General features: G+C 36.1%; 1 protein-coding gene across 4 annotated transcripts in view; it reads right to left on the bottom strand.

Annotated features, from left to right (window-relative positions):
• The window catches only part of wwox (WW domain containing oxidoreductase), a 376,030-nt gene that overhangs the window by 266,055 nt on the left and 89,872 nt on the right, over positions 1-20,103 (bottom strand). For all 4 annotated transcript variants that reach the window (XM_069181372.1, XM_069181373.1, XM_006641135.3 and 1 more), the window contains exon 6: positions 6,794-6,882. In XM_069181372.1, coding sequence (XP_069037473.1) covers positions 6,794-6,882 — 89 coding nt within the window. The remainder of the gene's footprint in view (positions 1-6,793; positions 6,883-20,103) is intronic.

Genomic DNA, 20,103 nt, shown 5'->3' with positions numbered 1-20,103 from the left:
TTGACTACAGTGCCTCAGATGATTGTAAAAACTCAGCTCCATTTTGAACCACTATATGATAAATTGTATAAAGTAAAAAAAAGAATGCATTTATCATAACAAAAATGGGGACAGTTTAAAAGTTTCATGGGGGGGACAGTTTCATGCATAGTTGAAAATAAGTCTGTGTCTACTGTGACAAGAAATGCTTCTTCGTAAAACCTAAGATACAGTATGAAAACTTTACTCCCATTGCTATTTTAAGGCCTTGTTTTATTTCTCACTTTGTTAGCATTTAGTAAATATCTTGAACAGTTTAAAAATCTGCAAAAGAATAAGAAGGAAAATTGCTTTAAATTTATACATTATAGTAATGAACTACATTCAAAAGCCAATATTCCAGTTTTGTGCCCGTCCCATACACTAATTGTATTTTCCATAAAATAAGTGCAAAGTCTTTACTGACTCTTACCTTATTGCTTGTCCCAGAGTGTGGTCTCTCATGAGCAAAATGTAACAAATGTTTTTAATACTGTGGCCCCATATTATTTTAAAATCCCTTCTACCACATTAACATTGGGCTTCTCTGAGTGGAAACGATCATCCAAAGATGTGCAATTTGTAGAAATGTCAGCAGGGAGTGCTAAGTACCATGGAGGGAGGAATTACACAATATATTTACTTTAAAAACCCCTGGGGGAACCAACTCTGATCAAATAATAATCTCTGCGCAAAGAGAACGATTGCTTTTATATCTATCTTTCTTGGACTTTAGTCATTAAGACTGACTATAAATTGTCAATGGAGCTATAGCTTGGTCTGAATCACAGTACTATTCCAACACATTTCGCACATGTTTTTATAAAGCAAGTATATATTGGATTTTGTTACCCTCAAGACAGTTGTGTAGTAAAACTATCACATTAATAACATGATGACCCTGGAAATTGTATATCTACAATTGTGTATCTAATGTGTATTTAAGCAACATCATGTATAAGACTGGACTGCCATACTGTATAAGTTTCTGTAAGTTTCATAAGTGTCATATAAATGTTTCATACAGTATATACACTATAAGCTATATTTAGTATTTGTGTTAGACAAAGTGCCTATTCAGCCTTTTTAACACAAAATATACATTTGAATATACAACATGGCAGTACTGTACTGTACTGTACAAAATGGATCTTCTCTCACAAATCAGTGTTTTCAAATTGGAAGAAACTATTCATTTTTGTTTCATGTAAATAAATTTCTTACAGGATGCAAGACAGAGATGTATCCTGTAATAAGGACTAAACATTTGGTGTGTAAATATAAAAGTTGGTTACTGTTATTATCCAAAGAAAGTGTGCAATAATATAATGCATATTAATAAAATGCACATACAATTGTATTTCGTTCCATTAGCAACTCAAAGTGATACAGGGTTAATTGAAAATTTCCAAAACAAGCCATTTGCAAGCTGGTGGTCAAGTCAGTCAAAAGAAGGAATAGAGAAAAAACTCAGATTACATTTCACCTGCCAATGACAATGATTTGCTGCGTTTATGCCCAAAGATATATGAGCTGTAATAGAGTTGAGAAAGCCCCCTCGACAGCTGCTTGCTGCCATTCACACCTGAAAGGTTCGATGTTCTGATGAAAATTAATGTACTCTGACGTCCTCTGGGACTCCCTGAGCCCCGGGAATAGCTAATGAAGAAATACAACCTTGCCAGAGAGAAGCACATGTGGAAGAGCTTTTTTTCGACTTGCAGGGAAAGTTTAAAACATGTGTGGCACATGTGTGGACTGGCTCGTGCCAGCGTTCCCCGTGTGTTTAAAACAGTGCCAAAGCTCTGAAATTCCAGTCCTCGTCCTGTGCGTGTAAACATTCAGGTCAAGTAGATTAACTGCTGTGCTTAAGTCTACTTTCAGGAGAGAAGAAAAACACATTTAGTTTTTATCATATATCACTTCTCATCCTTACATCCTTACTGTGGATGCATCACATCTGTGAAGGAGGAAGCTGGAAATTGATTTCTATGACTTTTTTTTTTTGCTGTGATCAAGGCTGCTTTAGACATTCAATTTACTCGTCCTTCTAATAAAAAACATTCCCTTCTTTTAACAGCTGATTATTAAAATCTACAGTATATGTTTGTTCCTACAGCACAATGCTAGGTACTCAAGATTTTACGGGCAACAATTAAATCTACAGCCTCAGTGCTTGAGAAATTATAGATTTCTGGAAAAGGAATCCACTGAGATATAGTTGTTCATTTGACTCCATCTTACAGCTACTGGAGAATCACATTCTTTCAATACTATTAACCTGTAAACCAACAACCCATACTTTGACCCTACAATACTGGATTATGGACACAGATCCAGCTTTGCCACCCAGGCCTTCTATGAAAAAGTGTCATAAAATATCCAAAGAGGAAGAAGAGGAAAGGGACTTTAGGTGTGAAGCAGGTCGACACCCTATAAACACAAGGTATTCAATTTTCTAAATAAGTTAACATCTAAAAAACTACAAGATATATAAAAAGTCATCTGTCTTTAATATGTACCTGTTCCAAGAACTGATACTGAATACAGACAGTGAAGCATCTAATAAAAATAATTGTTTCTTCTATAGAAGAATTGAGTGTTAAAAGTTTCTGAAGTATGACGTCAGTATTACCTATCTATCATTACGGCTTAGAAAAAAGGGGTTTATATCAAATATGGTCATATCACATGATCTGTAGTTAGCATGTGTACTATTTAGAACTGGTTGTATTCACTTTAGCAATTGAGAAAATGTATATGATAGCATTTGGTTTTATTTTCATTTCTACAGAAGGTTACATTAATTTTACGTCTTAAGAAGGGTCTTTAATATGTACCTGTTCTAAGAACTGATACTGAATACAGACAGTGAAGCGTCTAATAAAAATAATTGTTTCTTCTATGGATTTTTTTTGTTTTCGTTTTAACAGATGAATTAAAAAAATAATTAGAAAGGACCAAGTCTGGATGAGTGAGAAGTGTGGATACAGACACATTTTCAGACCCTTTGGAGTAGAAATCCATCTGTGTACAGTGCCCAGTTCTTCTGATAAAATGATCTATCTGGTTTACTCTTACACACTTTGTGGAGTCCACATTCACACTTGGACACAGTTCTCCAGCCTCTCTTTCTTTTGTGCCAAGGTGCTCTGCTGCCCTGAGGTGAAAATGATCCCTCCAGCTGGGGTCAGACCTCAGTCCTTGTCCCAGAGTAAGGGTCTCATTAATGGGCAGCCACTAGGACCATAGCTTATTGCTCCTTTGCAAGATCCATGTTCATTTTGGGTCACTGGGCCAAATAAATGATTTGGGTCCCAAATGGTTTCAAGCTAATGGGTTAATCTTTTTTCCTATTAAATGCCATCAGACTCTATTATGAAACTTATGAGAAGATCTATTTCGGAGGCAGTGGTATATAAACGGTGTGGATTTGCAAATGCTTGACCCTGTCTTTCTGCTGGCTATTGAGCCGTGGCAGGAAAAAAAATCTACCAGGCGGCACCCTCCAAATGGCCCCTCTTTATTCTTTCTTTTCTCGTATCTGTGACATCTGAGGCCAGTTTTCACAAATGCAGTACAGTACATCAAGTTTCTACAGCTCAACTGCCTTTGGCAGGAGGGTCACTTTCACCAGTGAAGCAGTGAGTGGTTTTAATCAGGGGAGATAGGAAATAAGGATTCATTACCAATTCTTCACCATTATGCACATGGCTGGCTGCTGACCAAGAAGCAGGTCTTGGCACATGATACCCCAGCCTGAGGGCAGCCTGAGGCTCTTTGAGCCCTGGGGCATCCAGAAGGCTGGTCAAGGACCCCGACTGAGGACAGGAAACCACTGCCAGAGGAAGAGCTTGGACATGGAAAACCACTGTAACGCTGACCAAGAAGAAATGAGTGTTAAAAGTTTCTGAAGAATGACGTCAGTATTACCCATCTATCATTACGGCTTGGAAAAAAGGGGTTTATATCAAATATGGTCATATCACATGATCTGTAGTTAGCATGTGTACTATTTAGAACTGGTTGTATTCACTTTAGCAATTGAGAAAATGTATATGATAGCATTTGGTTATATTTTCATTTCTACAGAAGGTTACATTAATTTTACGTCTTAAGAAGGGCCTACAGAGTACGTGCATGAAAGCACGTCTTCCCATAAAAAGATGCCAGGAAAAGGCCCCTTTTTAATCCAGAATCCAGGAAAATTATAGAGTGTAACAACATATCTGGAAACTCGTGACTCCTAAAGACAGATTCTCTTCTGTTGAGGAAGCACAGCATACCCTAAACATCTTAACAGTTGCATTTTTAAGGCTCTTCACACATATTCTGCATTTAACATACTCTTTTCACATCACACAGAAGTCTTACCCTTTTCTTCCAAATAAAAATGTGTTTCCAGCTGTAAAACAGGTGGTCTAATCCCTTGCAATCCCATACAAATTGACTTCTTTACTGACCACAACCATAACAAAGTACAATTTTAACATTGTAACTGTCATTCGGGAGGAAAAAAACTCTGACTGGGGAAGACAGTTGTTGCATAAAAGGCGGACGCCTCCCATATCCCAGGATCTGCTGAGGAAACCTAACCACATCGGACAATAAATTGTCCAGAACCCACTGATATATTGTACAGGGATGGAAAATGATTCTTGGACATCAAAATCCTTCTCTGCCAACATCCTAAAAATACTGAACTGCAAAATTCCACATTTCCTTTTTAATTTCTTTGTAGTTAAAGTCCATCAATGTTTACAGGGAAAAGAAACACTGAAAGCAAGGAAAAATAGAGCACTTTAATCGAGAAGCAAAATGTTTGGACAGGATATTCTCTTTCGTCCACCATTAAAATATCCCACACATTTCTGTCAAAACAGTCACTTCAAAGTCCACGGCAAATGCATACCTCAGGAACTTACTAACACAACCATCCTGTAGTCACACATTAGGTACAGCTGAGTAAATACTGCAAGACCTTGCAAATCATATATTAAAGCTAGTTATATTTTCCTACTTTAATTCTGTCAGATTCAATACCATATCATCCTTCATTTGCATTTTTGATTAACTCTTAATTGACAGTTCTCAAAGTTGGCAGGTCAAATACTAGAAAAAACAATTTTTAGTGTAGTAAAAGTCAGACTTGTACCTAAACCGGGACGTTAATCACGAAGTGCAAAATGAACAATAACCAGAGTAGATGCAGTGTGCAGAATTCTTTGAAGGAAAAAAGTGCAGAGTGCGCTCTTATTTGATGGAATTTTATTACATAATTTATTAGCGTATGTAAAACAAAGTATATTGTTACATTATTATAATGACAGTTCAGAACCTCATGTTTTAAAGTGCAGTTTCACAGGAAAGCTTCCACTATTCAAAGATACCTTTATATCTGTATGCTCTCACAAAAGCCTTCACAACTTTCATGGGGGGAGGCAGCTTTGTAAATGACATCTTCCCCTGCCCCTCTCTGAAATATAACTTCATCAGAGCTTGACTGTAATTGGTTTAACTAGGAGACTGTGAAGGACTTATTACTCTCTAGAAATCAGTTTGATATAATTATTTTGTTGACTGGGTCAGTTGCTTATTGACTTCTGAGAGAGGGAAATAACACAGCAACATGACTGTTATTATTTGAAAGGTTGGCCCAGAGCCCTCTCTCTAATTTAATAGATGTGAGTGCGGAGAGGGTCAAAGACCTTCTCCGGACAATGTTGACAAAGTAAATAAAATTTTAAAAGCTTGGACAAAGTTTCACAATATCACCTGAAATTCTGTTGATGTATTGTAGTACTTTTAGATGTAAAAAAGTGACTATTTTGTAATGAAAACAGAGAGGGAGTTAAATACCAAACTAATACTGTGGGATGTAACTTCTTGCTTGTAACCTCCTGGGTTCTTAGTTTAATTATATAGCTTTATTACCAAAGCACATAAGTCTCATTATTTTCAAAATTAATATTTATCGCAACATACTGTACACAACACCACTTATCTAATAGGAACTTGGGGCAAAGAAGCACAAAAAACATACTGTAGGTCCAACAACAATGGATTAACCTGTGAAATAAGCACACCTTTTTGTCCATATCTTGTGAATATCTACTGTAAAACTGTAAACAAATAATAGTGTACTGTTGCCACTACTCACTTGCAACTCTTGAACTTTGAACATAAGAAAATATGTGAATACTTAATATTTGTTTTTAGTTAAATTACATTATTGATAATGTGTTCTAGCAATTATACTACTAACTAATTATACTCATGCTAAGGTGTGATGGGGCAACAGCTGTTATTAAAACATAAGTCTTATTAGTTTGGTAATAATCATAATGTCTTATACTGTAGCAGTTTTAACCTCGTATTGACAAAATAATCAATTTAGGACGTAATTCTATTCTCAGGAGCAAGATGATCTTAATGGAAAATCGCAAAAATGTAAGCTTGGTTGCTTAAAAAGTGAAAAATCTAAAACTAGGATTCCTTCAAATCACAGAGTGGTTTTAGAAAACTATTCTAGAAACAATTTTCCTTAGGTAAAAACAGCAACTAAATTCACTAATGAAGCAAAACTTAAATGCATATATTTATTTGTCTTATTGATCTGTTTCTGGCAGTTATATCTGGATTGGTATTTCTGCCATAGTTATCTGGTGCTTACTCAAAAAAGAATGACATTTTTAACATTTATCTGGGGAGAAATAAAAAAGGATGAATGAAATGAACAGAGGAGCAAATTATTCTGAGGATGTTTTTGACTTACAGGTTTCTTCCCTTGAAAGCTTCTGTGAACTCCTTCACACTGTGCAGCGAAGCAAGGTCAAGGGTCATGGCTTCCACCTTGGCCTTGTGCTAAGAGGAAAAAGAAGTATAAGAATTAAGATCAGAAGACTAAACTCAAGGCAGATCGCTTTCAGATGATTTGAGTAAAGACTGCACCCAAAACTCATATTATAGTTATGAGATCAATAGTAACACTAGAAAATTGACAACCAAGACAACATCTTAAAAGGCAGTCCTAGCAATTACAACAGATACACAGTATCAACAGCAGATACTATAATGAAAAGCAGGGATCATTTTGTTATGTATTTGTTTAAAAAGACAGATTATGCAGATTCTCTAATTATACAGTCATTTAGAGTTTTATTGAGTACACTTTGCAAAATGTTACATCTGAGTTATTCCTAAGTGATTCGTTTTTTTCAGATTGGTCCAGAATAGACAAGCACAAATTATGATAAGCACACATTATGAACTTTGTGTAAAACAAACATCTTCTCCTTGGCATTATTATAAAATACTAACATGCAGGTACACTTCATTTCAAATTGTTAGTAAACAAAATCTTGAGGATACAGAGCAAGGTCTTTTTCAAGAAACCTATAATAATATGTACTCCTTCAGGCTTGACCACACTGAAGACTGGATGCATTATACTATAAATATATTTCTACTGATTTCAGCATTGCGACAGAGTAAATAATAAAGAATGGTTTTTGTAACAGAGAAATGTAGAGTGGTACTAACTTTTCAAAAGCAGGGTATCTGTATCTGAGAGTTATGATTTTTATTGTCTTATGGTTTACATATAATATTGGTAAAGACACCTTAGTGAAGGAATACTGCCAGTAAGTGAACAGAAAGAAATATAAAAACCCTGTCATAATGTCTATAATGGCATATAAAACAGCTAAAATAAATTATGGATGACTAAGGCAAAATCCATATGATAAAGGGCCTTTTAGCATTTGCTTTTATGTTTGAGAGCAATCGCCTCTTACAGTATGCTGTTATGAATCCTTTAAAGATATTGAAGAAATCATATCTCTTGCACAAGTGCATGTTCAACAGTCACTTTGTATTGAAAAATTTCTGTCTCCTTAAAAACGAAGAGTACCATTTTATTCAAAGAATATTAATAAAAAAAACAATTTTTTCCCTGTGTTTTTGCTCACTGAAAGCATTTTTTTAATTTTGAAAGAAATAACACTCGTCATGAACTCACACTTTAAATCATAAACAAGAAACTAAAGTTAAAGAAAACATATGGAAAGAATGTTGTGAAAAGAATACTTCTTTTCCTCTTAGAACATGTGCACAGAAGTCAAAACCAACTAGACATCTTTACTCATTCTGCTAATACACATTAAATGTCCCTTCATAAGAAATAGACTATGGGCCAAAAAAAAAAACTTACTTAAACCCTGCTGGAAAGCAGGCAGGAGGTCACCGACAACAGCACAACATTTAAGCTACTTATACAGATTTAACAATACCCTACATCAACGCGGACTAAATTCAATAGCAGTTATAATACTGCCAGACCTAATACAGCCACCAATAATAAAAGACTGTTTATGGAAAAATCAAAGACCTTTTGAAAATATTGCTTTCAGGGATTGATGGATTTTACAGGGCACTTTCCGAAGTAAATTTCTTTAAAAATGCTGTTTTTTCTTTAAATAGGACTACCTTACTATGTTAGTTCTGCTGGTGATATGACTTTAAAGAAAACTGACCCTTTTAGTGGGCTGTGGAAGAATTAACAATTATAGAAATGGTTTAACAAATACAGTAAAAAAAAGGAGACAAAGCCTTGCAATTCTGCAGGGTTCAGAACCCCGATGTGTATCTGAGGTCTGTCTTTGGATGTCTATCCAAAGATTATTAACTCTTGTCTGATGGCAGCCTTATCACCGGTAAACCCTAGGATCAGTTACTTGGATTAAAAATAAAATAAAATAAATCCCCTGCAACAGTGCTCTCAGCTTCCTTTAACATTGCACAATTATTCACTGAGATATACCTGTCACTGAAGTAAAAGGGCTCTACCTAATAAGTCTAATTTCAGAAAATTAACTTTTGCCTCCAGGGTTTTCTCCTACTTTGAAAAATTATTATCTGATAACATCAAGTCATGCACCAGCCTCAGGTCCATTCAAACTTTGCTAGCATGTTATCTGAAACCTAGCTGGGTATGTTAATGCTGTTAATTAATGTCAAAATGAGTGCAGAGAAGCAGTTTGATTCTGTTCATGTAGTTCATGCTTGTACTGCAAGTGTCTGGCTGGGCAATCAGAAAGACGAGACAGGTCAATTCAGCGAGTTCCTCTGTTAAGTAATCTGGATGGATAAGGTGGAAAAAAACACTGGGGGCTTTGCTTGGATCTTATTTAATAAAAAAAATGAGCAGGCTTATAATAATCTTTGGAAAACCTGAGAGCTGGCCTGGGACACAAGCCGCAACCCTCTCTGCTGCCTTGTAGGCACCGTGGGATCATGCGCATTGCAAATCAGAGGGAGCCTATAATACAGTCTCGCTTTGGTGCCTGCCTCACCAAGCTGTTATAAGAGTCAAGAGTAGTGAAGTTGAGCTTATTACTATCCATCACCCAAACTCTGAATCTAAGGGGTATAAAAGGAAAAACAATAGTCAGTGATTCTAAATTTATACTAAAATCACCTCTAGTATATCAACAAGTCTCTGATCAATTATAATGAAAACTGATGAATGAATTTGACTCGGAAAATTACCTGTTCTTAATGTATTAATTGTTCCCATTTATTTAGGACAACTAACATGGAATTTCTCCAAGAGTAATATGACAAACATTAGTTTTCCATATTTTTATTTTCTTTTAGGAAAACAATTTTGAGTACATTAAGGCCTACTGTATATATAGTATATAATACATTCGCTAGCAACAAGTTAATTGGGATATTAATTGGAATAATAAGTTATACTATCCCATTGAAAATGGAACTGATTATTATGAAAAGCAGTCAGGCATAAAAACATTTTCAAGAAAATATCTTGATAGATACTCAAAAACAGATTTTCAATTAAACCATCATATACAATACACTGATAATGTATGATATTGAAACAAATTTAAATACATTTAAGTTTCAACTTTTCAAAGCATCTTAATAAAACTCCTGATGTTAACACTAAATTACTTAGTAAAAAAATACAGCTTTGGAATTATTTTGCCTTAAAGCAATAAACTCCCTTCTTTCTAGGCCTTAGATCCCTCTACATGACTAACCTGTAAGATGACAAGCACTTATCTTATGTACCACCCTTCCTCTCCCAACAGCATTAATAATCCACTGGTAGCCATTAGTACAAATGATTAACAGCACACAGACTAAGGCCACTTAACAGAAGAGCGGTACAAGCAATCAACAGGAATGGAGCATGACTTGCTGTGCCTGTCATAGATATATTACCAAGCAGTGAAAAGTGCCAGATACACCAGAGTCCCCAACACCATTCATCCACTGAGCAAGCATGATAGGGACCTTGTCAGCGTAAGCCTTCTCATAAAAGCTAAATCATTTCTAAAATGCAGAGGCCATTTTTATGAGAATTATATGTGCATATGGTATATTCACATATATTTGTGAGCTATAAACGAGGCACTGTATCTGAGACAAATGGGACATTTAAATCATTTCTCTTTAAAGAAAGGTTTTGTACTAGATTTCTGATTACCTGCTGGTTTAGGAAAAAAAATGCCAATTTCCCTGGTTCTTATCTCCACTAGGAAACCTGTCAGATCATGTTACCTAAGAAGCCTGATTCTATTTCTACTAGTTTCTTCTCAATTTTCCATTCATGGGTTTGAAATCCACACTGGAGTACAAAGGATAGTTTAAACAGTCAATATCTACAAATCAGAGAAAAATAACTGATGAATATAAATGCTTTTCTTTATCAATACATGTAGTAAATAAAACTTTCAACTGGCAATATCTAAATGCTATATACTCTATTATCACACACTGATGCTGATGAAGTGCTGCTGCTGAAAAACAGCCTAATCAGCTATACAGTCATACATCACACAACACCTAGACAGCTCTAAAATAAGGTGCCATCTGCTGGAAAATTTTAGCAAAAGCAAAGGAAGAATTTGACCTAAACCTCAGAAAGGTTTTGATAGATATGCAGGATGATGTTTTTGGGGAAATACAAATCTTTTCATTATTGAATACATAATAATAGTGCTGATGTCATTTAGATACGCTTATCCCCAGTGGTTAAACAGCATAACAGGACAGCTCAAAGCACAAAACCATAAAGTTGATAGTGATGAACCTGAAAATTTCACTTTCTCTACATTCCGAAAGCCATGAGGGGGGCACCAGAGTGATCTCAGTTCTCACATGATCTTCACATCACTTTGTACATCAGTGCACCCAGCAAAGCACACTGAACGGAAAAGTACATATTGCTTTTGGAAGCATTCATTTAAAAATGTTTTCTGTTGCTTTTTTACTACAGTTGTTGTAAGGAAAGGGAAAATATTACACAACATATGTAGGAAAAGACTGTATAGTACAACCAGGATCTATTTAAATAAATTTCTTTTAAAAATACCACTGGCAATGTTCCTTTGAAGCATGAATATGGCAATTGAATCAAATGTAAAAAAAAAACTCAAATCTGAGCAATGTTTTTTTTAAGCAAGAAGCTTTTTTATTTATTTTTTTATCCAAATACTTTCCCAGCTCTGCCACCAGTGTTGATTATCATAATCCCTAGCCATTTGTTTCTTAAAAGTGCAGACCCACAATGCACTTAAAACACCCATCCTTCAGAAGAGGAGGAGGGAGCTGGCAGCAGTTCGAGCCTTGGCTGTATTTACAAAGTGACAAATTATGTTTCCTGCTATGTGGCAGCAGAAACAGCTCACTCAAATGGGTTGATAAATGTAAGACAGAGGCACGACAAACTGGTTTATTTTTATTACAACTATAACTGCATTTCTTTTTTTTTTGTTCCCAAGGAGGACCACATGATTTATTATCTATATCATGAAAAAGTAGCATTAGATCTGACAGGGAGTAGTAAGTGCTGTGAAACTCTGGAGACGTGTTCGGGCAGCCTCAGCTCCCTCGAGTGAGATGACCCCAAGACAAAACCACACTATTATTAACCATAAAACCAGTTTCCATAACAATCAAAATAAACTGTTGGATATTAGGGTTATGTCAAAGCATCTACAATATCTGTAATTTCCTTTTACCTCTGCAGTGCTGCAGGTGTAGAAAAGTAAACAGAGGTGTGGAGATAAACTAGGAGGACACAGAGAAAAAGAGGACAAATGAAGGACACAGCCTGGGCATGGAACAAAATATTGTATAAAATACAAGTCCAGCATGAAAATTAAAACACAAAAGCACGTTACCCTTATGTCACATTCCTTTTGGTCTACCACAATTTGAAAAGTAAATTATACAGTCTTTATGTTATTGCATAAATAATTTATACCAGTTGGTATGTAACATATAGAGATACAAATACATTTACATCCAAACAAATCCCAACCCTTACATTGGAATATATGTCTTACAAGCTCATGCCTCGGAAGTCAATGATCTTAGATTTTCACCATATCATAGGACCTAATTCGCACTGGATTTACCCCATTTTTAAATTTTATTTACATCATATTTTTATATTAATATGGAATCCCAAGATGTCACCATTTCCCATAGCTAGCAAAATGCATAACGCATCCTCTTCACTACTTCTGAGTTTTATATACATCTACATCAGACAGGCAGTGATGTGTCATAAAATCTGAACCAAGTCACTACTACAATGAACAGCCTTTCTCCATAAACTATATGGGGTATCTGACACCCAGGCTACAAACATGACTTATCTAACAGCAACAAAGGAAACAAATCAAAGCCCAGTTTTTTTTTTGAAAACCCACATCTGTAGAGAACACTTTCCCAGACCTGGATATTTAATTATAAAACTGATATAATCTGTGTGGAATAGCCACAGTCTACAAAAGGATACTTTCCCACCCAAGAAGTGACCTCTGTGCCCTGGATTAAAGGGATCCAATTTCAGCTTCACAGAATTACATGCATGTAACTGTACATCTTGCTTTGATGACAATGAACGAGTACTGTGATCAGGATGCAGCAGCTTTACACACACTAAACTGCTGCTGCTCAGCAGGGTTTCAAAATCTGAACATGTGCAGCTATAGATTGTACTGCATATAACAGCACAGTCTGAAGCCTATTCCAGATTTCAATCACCAGGCTGAAAGAAATTAAAGTATATGCATTCCTAGATGTTGTGACTTGTCAAAGATTTAAAACGACTATTATTGGCCAATCCATGGTCATGTAAACGAATATTGTGATGTTTTAACTAGATAAGATTTCTGAGGCTTATTTGTGGCATGGAAGGCAGACTATAGGGTACAGTAGGTTTTAGATTCTAGTGGGAAGCTGCATATGTGGGCTACAAGGGAACAAGCAAAGGTTAACTCCACGATGAAAAGTACCTTGATAAAAACTTTTTTTTTTCTATACAAGCAAACTTTGTGGTCTGACCAGGACATTGTTGACTCATTCTTTTTCTGTCTCAGGCACTGAACTCTGCAGCTCTTTCAAAGTTGCTGTTGGCCTCACCTTGGCATCCCTAACCAGTTTTCTCCCTGTCCAGCTGCTGAGTTTGGAAAGATAGCCTGCTCGAGGCAATGTCTGGATGCCTCCCACTTCGTATTGGTTGGCTTCTGCATTGTCAAAGAGATACTAAGGGTCTTTGAAATATTTTTTATACTGTTCTCCCGCTATGTGGCTTTATACAATTTCATCCCTGTGTTGTTGAGAAAGCTCCTTGGTCCTCACTGTTGAATCCTTATATGAAATTCACAACCTGACTGAGGGACCTCACAGAGACAGGTGTTTATTCTGAATTCATGGGAAACACCATTAGTGTCCACAGACAGAGGTCCCTCCACTAACTGTGCCACTCATTAAGGTCATTTTGTGCACCTTAATTAATTTACTTAAATTAAGTTTAAACTTCAACTTAAATTATGATATTTTTCATTCATATTATGTCCTTTCTTTTTTTTGCTGTGAACATGTTGAAAAGGTTGTGTACATGTATATAAGAAATATTAATTTCCACTTCTGAGTGTTATGAAAGCAAGCTTTTAAGAAGCTAAATGTGAGAACTGTACAAGGGACTAAATACGTTTGCAGGTCAATGTATAACTCCTCAGTGTACTATTAGCGTATGGCATAATAAAGCTAAACTTTATTTGTAGAATTAAGGGAATTTCCAACACTAATAAGCACATGAGCTTCTGAGACCAGGATCTGAATGATGTGTTAGGAGACAACATCTATATAAAAAAACTGGAGCCCGTCCAGAAGGTAGAGGTGCATCCTGGCTGCCTGCTATCCCCCTGCAGATTGAAGTCTTGCGAAGAAAATAAAGTTTATTGCCTGGAAAGAGGGGAAAAAAGCATGTAAAAAGCACTAAAGCAATGAAGGTGAACAATTAGACAGATGGTCAGGTTTCGGGTAAAAAAAAGAGAGAGGAACACACCAACGCAATCGTTCAGGAATTTTATGAGAACGCTGACAACTTCTTACCACTTCAAGGGCGTTGGAAAAGTTAAAATCACTGGAGCCATCTCTGTTTAACTTTGGAATAATTGCTGAGCATGCAATACACACGGTGCAGGTGACGATGCTAACTGCTTGTAGCAACATAACATTTCTGCCTTTGGTTTTAATGACTTTTTTTCTAACAAAGAAGTATCCTTATGATTGAAAAAACTGCAGGAAACAGACCAAGGATATATATTTCCATCATGATTCACAGATTTTTTTCTTTAAAGGTACTATAAATCTGATTGAAGGTCATTAAGGATGTAGGCGTTAACCTGTTTTATGAAAATGTTGCAAGACTGAAGCACACCTCTAGAAAGCACTGAGCAAGGTTGGTTTACTTATTCAACATATATAGAAACAAGACAAAAATATTGTATTCTGGAGGTCAAACCTAAACTTAAAATATAAAATGGCACAGAAAATTAAAAACAACAAATGCATAAAATAAACCACATTATACAGGTTTCATTAAGGTGACTTGTAAATAAAGTAGTAGAAAGTACTACTAAAATGCAAAGACTTTTTTCCAGCCAAGGTCACCATGTTGACCATCTTGTGATTGCCCAAAGACTTTGTGAAATAATCATTGGTCTCGGCTCATCTGCTGAGTACAGCTGCCCATAACATGTGAATGACCTCTCTGGTATTCGTTGTGGTGGGAGAGCCTGGGACAGGATGAGAGTGGTGGACCACTCCTGGGATTGTCTCTCCAGAGAAAAGCTGATGCATTTTAACAGGCCAGCAAGAGCAACTACTGTAGATGTGTAATGCCTTCACTATGGATAAAGCATCGGCTGTCCATAATGATACTGCAGAATCTGTTCATCTTCGTTTCTTTGTTTATTTGGCTTTGATTATGTATTTTTATTTCATTTGACAAAAAATAAATGCAGAACATTGTTTTCTTTTTTAAATGAGTTATGGATCGTTGCACATCTCATGAGTCACCAATGCACAAATTCACATCCACGTAGCTCCATTCACAGACCTCACGTGTCATACTGCAAATACTGCAATAGGTGATAAATCTCCTACCCTTCTAATTCCCCTGATACTGCTGGAACAGTACACATCGCCTTCACCAGTAATGCACTTTATTTGCCCTTCAGTCTCATGGAATACACAGTGTGCTCATCCACTGCATCCAATCTGAACTATTTCGCAAACATCACATAAATTGTCCTTGAGTACTGCAAACAAGCGCTGAGTGCACCTTAGTGCAACCAAGTTTCGGAACTTCAAAACCTAATGCAATATGTTGTACGAAATCGCAGTATAGTACAGTATATGTTATTGTGCTATATCATGATGCATAATCAATTAAATCTCCTCCCTTTCCTTTGAAATCTAGATATATATTTCCTGCTAAACGAGGTATGTATATTTAGTTTGGGTGCAGGATGATGTTGTGTTTGAGTTTTGTTACAAAACATCATAGTAATGTAAAGATCGCTATGCACGTCTGACATTACCATCGCATACATGAAGAGAATTTACCAGCACTTGTACAAGAGCACTACAGAGATACTATATATTGTACATCACCTGAATACAACTGCCACTAGTTTTAAAGAAAAAGCAGAATGCAAGGACAGATAGCTTAACCTCATTAATGGGGGATATAATGACAAGACATCAGACAGGTAGACCTGAAATGACACTCCATATACCTTTGTGTCCCTGACTGTCGGCTGCACTGAAGAGCTGCAATAATGCAATTATAAATCTTGCTTTCGAATCCAATACAATTAAGAGATATGAGATGAACCAAGGCACCTTCCTGTTCAATATGATGGCAAGACATTCAACTGACCCATTTAATGGTTATAGAATAGCCTTTAATGGAACCACCTGTGTGGAACAGCAAAATAATGCACTGCTTTAATGCACTGGCCTCTCACCTTCGCCATTGGGCCTGAAAAGAGACCTCACTTAAGTGATCAAAAATCACTCCGATTTGATGGCTGCACAGAGCCTCTTGCCACCCAAGGTGGTTTCAGACTAATTCCCAGTGTAATAACGTGGGAGTTACAAAACCCACAATGAGAGTAATTATACTTGATACATAGATTTAACTGGAGCTGAAGAGTTTTTCAAGATACAGTCAGATAAAGCAGAGTATTGATCACTCAGTTTAGTGGTGATTGAATCACATATACTGTAAGAACCAATTAATCATATTATATTAAATTATTATTACTACTGTTATTTCATGTTCTGGGTCAGGTATTATAAAATTTATAACAACTACAGTTTTTTTTTTCTAAATTACAGTGAAAGAGTCTAAACTAAAATGACTGAAAATAGAAGGCATAAATTACAAGTAATCCAGGAAGTCTGTTAAGCATTTCTGCTGTTAACAGTGAACATAGAGAAGTTTAAAGGCAAGACTATCAATGCCACCTGCGCATAAAATGTTGTAATAGGAGCAATACAGCACTATGAGTCCCAATGTGGGTATGTTTAATTTCCTCACTCATTTAGTGAGATACTTCGTCCAAATAATTCTAACACTTTCATTTCAGTTAATGATTACAATTAGTGACAACTAAACATAATATAAAAAACACTGCCTATTCAATTCAGCCCGTAACTGTACTTAATGACTGGTTTTAAAATATGTTAAGAATAGAAAAATAGAAAAAGAAATAATTGGATGTTAAGAGGACATTAGATCTTTAGCAGAAAAGGGCACCTTTAGAATGATTTGTCAGGAGGAAATGAAACCAAGCGATGTCCACCAACTCCTCCCCTCTTACAAGGGGGTTTGCCTTTGAAGACCAGGGATAAAAAAAATACATGACCTTCTCTTGACCAGACCACACAAAATTGCTCATCAACTTTCAGGCCATATTTTATCATATATTTTTTTTTAAAGAAGAAAAAGAAAAAAGAAAAAAAACGGCCAAGTGTGAGACTCATTTATCATCCTGTCACAATTATGACATTCGTTCATAAATACCAACCAATCTCCTCTACACCTGGCTGAGTCTTCTATTCAGCCCCATGTAACTCACTAATTACACCCTTTCTCCCCCTGCCCCTACTGCGGTCCGCCCCGCACGCGCTCCATTGCACTATCTCTCTCTCCAAAAAGAGTAATGATGGAGCACAGAAGACCGGGCAGGGACCCTTAAACTTTCATACATATACACATGCCGCAATTAATAAAGAGCCCAGGCTCTCCTGAGGAAAGGGGAAAGTGCCTGTTCAGCACATGAAGGGAGAATATGCAATTTTCTCAAGTTAAGTCTACAATAAATTGATTTCTGCTTTCTCTGACACGGTAGTCCTAATGAAAGCTAGATAATCTACAGGTTTTGAAGAAATCAAGTTACAAATCAAGTCACAGGTATCAGAAGATGAAAGCAGTGATGTTAGGGCAGGAAAGGATTTTCCTTCTCTGGGCTAAAAACTTTGGCTGATCTGACAGCTCTCCTGTTATTTATTTTTCCTTAATGCTCTGGGTTTGAAGGGTGTTATCAGAAGATGCCAGTCTGTTTAATAGAGCACAAGTATGATTTTAATTTGTGATCAGAAACACTGTGATGACAGGAAGTTAAAAAATGCATAGTTATATACCAATATTGTCCGATTACCAATAACAACCACTTAATATTAAAAAAATGCTTCACACATATACTGTAAAAAAGAGGCTCTATTCATTATCTTACACAAACACACTTTGTGCACTCAGTATCTCAACAAAACCCTTAGCGAGAAATTATTTTAAATGTTTATATTGTGAGGAAATCAGCAAGATTGCAGGCAAACTACTCCTCTTTTTCAATAAAGAATCTCTGTTCTATGCAGTTGAAGGGTTTGAAACATTATATTGTGAAACTTTTTGTTGTCTAAACAAGTTGAAATTCTATTTTTATAAAATAAACCATAAAATGGAAAAGGGGCCTTTAGATGTTTGTACAGAACAGAATATATTCATGATATGGATTACCATCTATATAATATTTGGCAGATCAGTATGATATTTTCATTTGATTATGCAAATAATATATGCAAATAAACAGCATTACATATAATATACAGGAGGCAGTGTATTGGGATGGGTAAGGATGTATAGCTGGTTTTGGGTTCGAGTACCCGGTGCAGACACCACTGCTGTACCTTGAGAAAGGATCTTCAGCCCAGTTGCTCCAGTCCACCCAGCTGTATGAGTGGGGACCACTGTTTACTGGCCGGTAGGCTCTACAATGAACTAGTGTTACAGTATGTCACATGCCTTGTTTCTTTAAAGCCATGGATAAGCACCAGGATAAGCTGTAGCCTGATGAGTGCTGTGGCTCAAATACAGGAACAACCAATACTGTACATATACAGGATAGATATATCACAACCTTTACCAAAATTATTGTAATTTACCCTCACACAAGATTCAACACTGCTAATTGTGGCCAGCTCTCCCATAACCAAGCCATCTTCAGACAGAATCTCAAGGCACAGTTCTGATTCTATCAAATCTGTTACTGCAAATATTTTAACTTTATAAGACCACGGCTGTAAAATTAATAAAGATAAAAAGATGTCTATGGCTCCATTAAAGCTCTCTTTCCTTGTCAATGAGATTAATAGCTTATCTTTAAGAATTTGCATATGCTGCAAATCTTTTCATATCAGGGGTGCTTAGTTTAAGAGGAAACATCCTGAGCTGCAAAATGGTCTAAGGATAGGTCTTTCTTAAAATAAAAAGTACAGTGACAGCAAAGGTATTTATTGATTATTTCTTCTGTACACAGCTGCTTCAAACTACATCTTTTAACATGATTTACTGAGGCTGCAGTTTCTTAAAACTACTGATCGTGTGCATTGCTATGCTAACAGCAACACAGGCATTGTTCTTCAACCAGCTAGTGTATCCATGTGACACAGTTGGGGTCACGCCACACTGAATGATTTAACGCTTGTTTTGCTTCAAGCTCCTACAGTTTTGACATTGCTACAATGTTGTTTGGATGTTTCAATAGTTAAAAAGAAATGAACAAGACACTGTTCTCGTTATAATCTTAGACAGTTTGCTATTTAACTAAAACAGTGTAAGGCTAGACCGCAGGGCCTTAATGACAAGCGACTTAATCAACAGACTGGAGAGATGTGGCTGTAAAAGAAGGAAACAATTAAAACAGCAACTGGTTCACCAAAACACTTCCAAAATTTTAAAGAGACATGAAAATAAAGCAAGCAAATGTAGTAGTTGCACATATAGTAAATCAACAAACTTTTAGCACTTTAACTTAACTTTATACAGTAATTTATACAGATTGATTGTCTGTTTGTATCAAAAAGCCCTGAGGGCAAAAACTGAAAAGCAAAATTCCAAAACATGAATTAAACTAAAACTCTTTGTCCAGCACACGGTACTTACTAGTTCTAATCGACTAAAAAAACATAAAAGCAGCTTACATTATATTTCAAAACTAATAAATCTGAATGATGCTTTCTAACAAAAACAAATCTGCATATTCTTAGAATTAAAAGTACTGGTGGTGTTACTGAAGCTGCTAACCCAGTAAAGATCTAAATTAAACTTGAGCAGGTTGTCATTAGTCAGATGTGATGATAACTCACCAGAAAACTCACAGCTGTGTAGAATTAGTGGGTTTTGTGTTGGTC

This window comes from Lepisosteus oculatus, chromosome 20 (assembly GCF_040954835.1).
Source record: "Lepisosteus oculatus isolate fLepOcu1 chromosome 20, fLepOcu1.hap2, whole genome shotgun sequence".
NCBI classification, from domain to species: Eukaryota; Metazoa; Chordata; class Actinopteri; order Semionotiformes; family Lepisosteidae; genus Lepisosteus; species Lepisosteus oculatus.
Note: the sequence above shows the minus strand (reverse complement) of the source record. Positions and strands in the feature narration are given on the sequence as shown.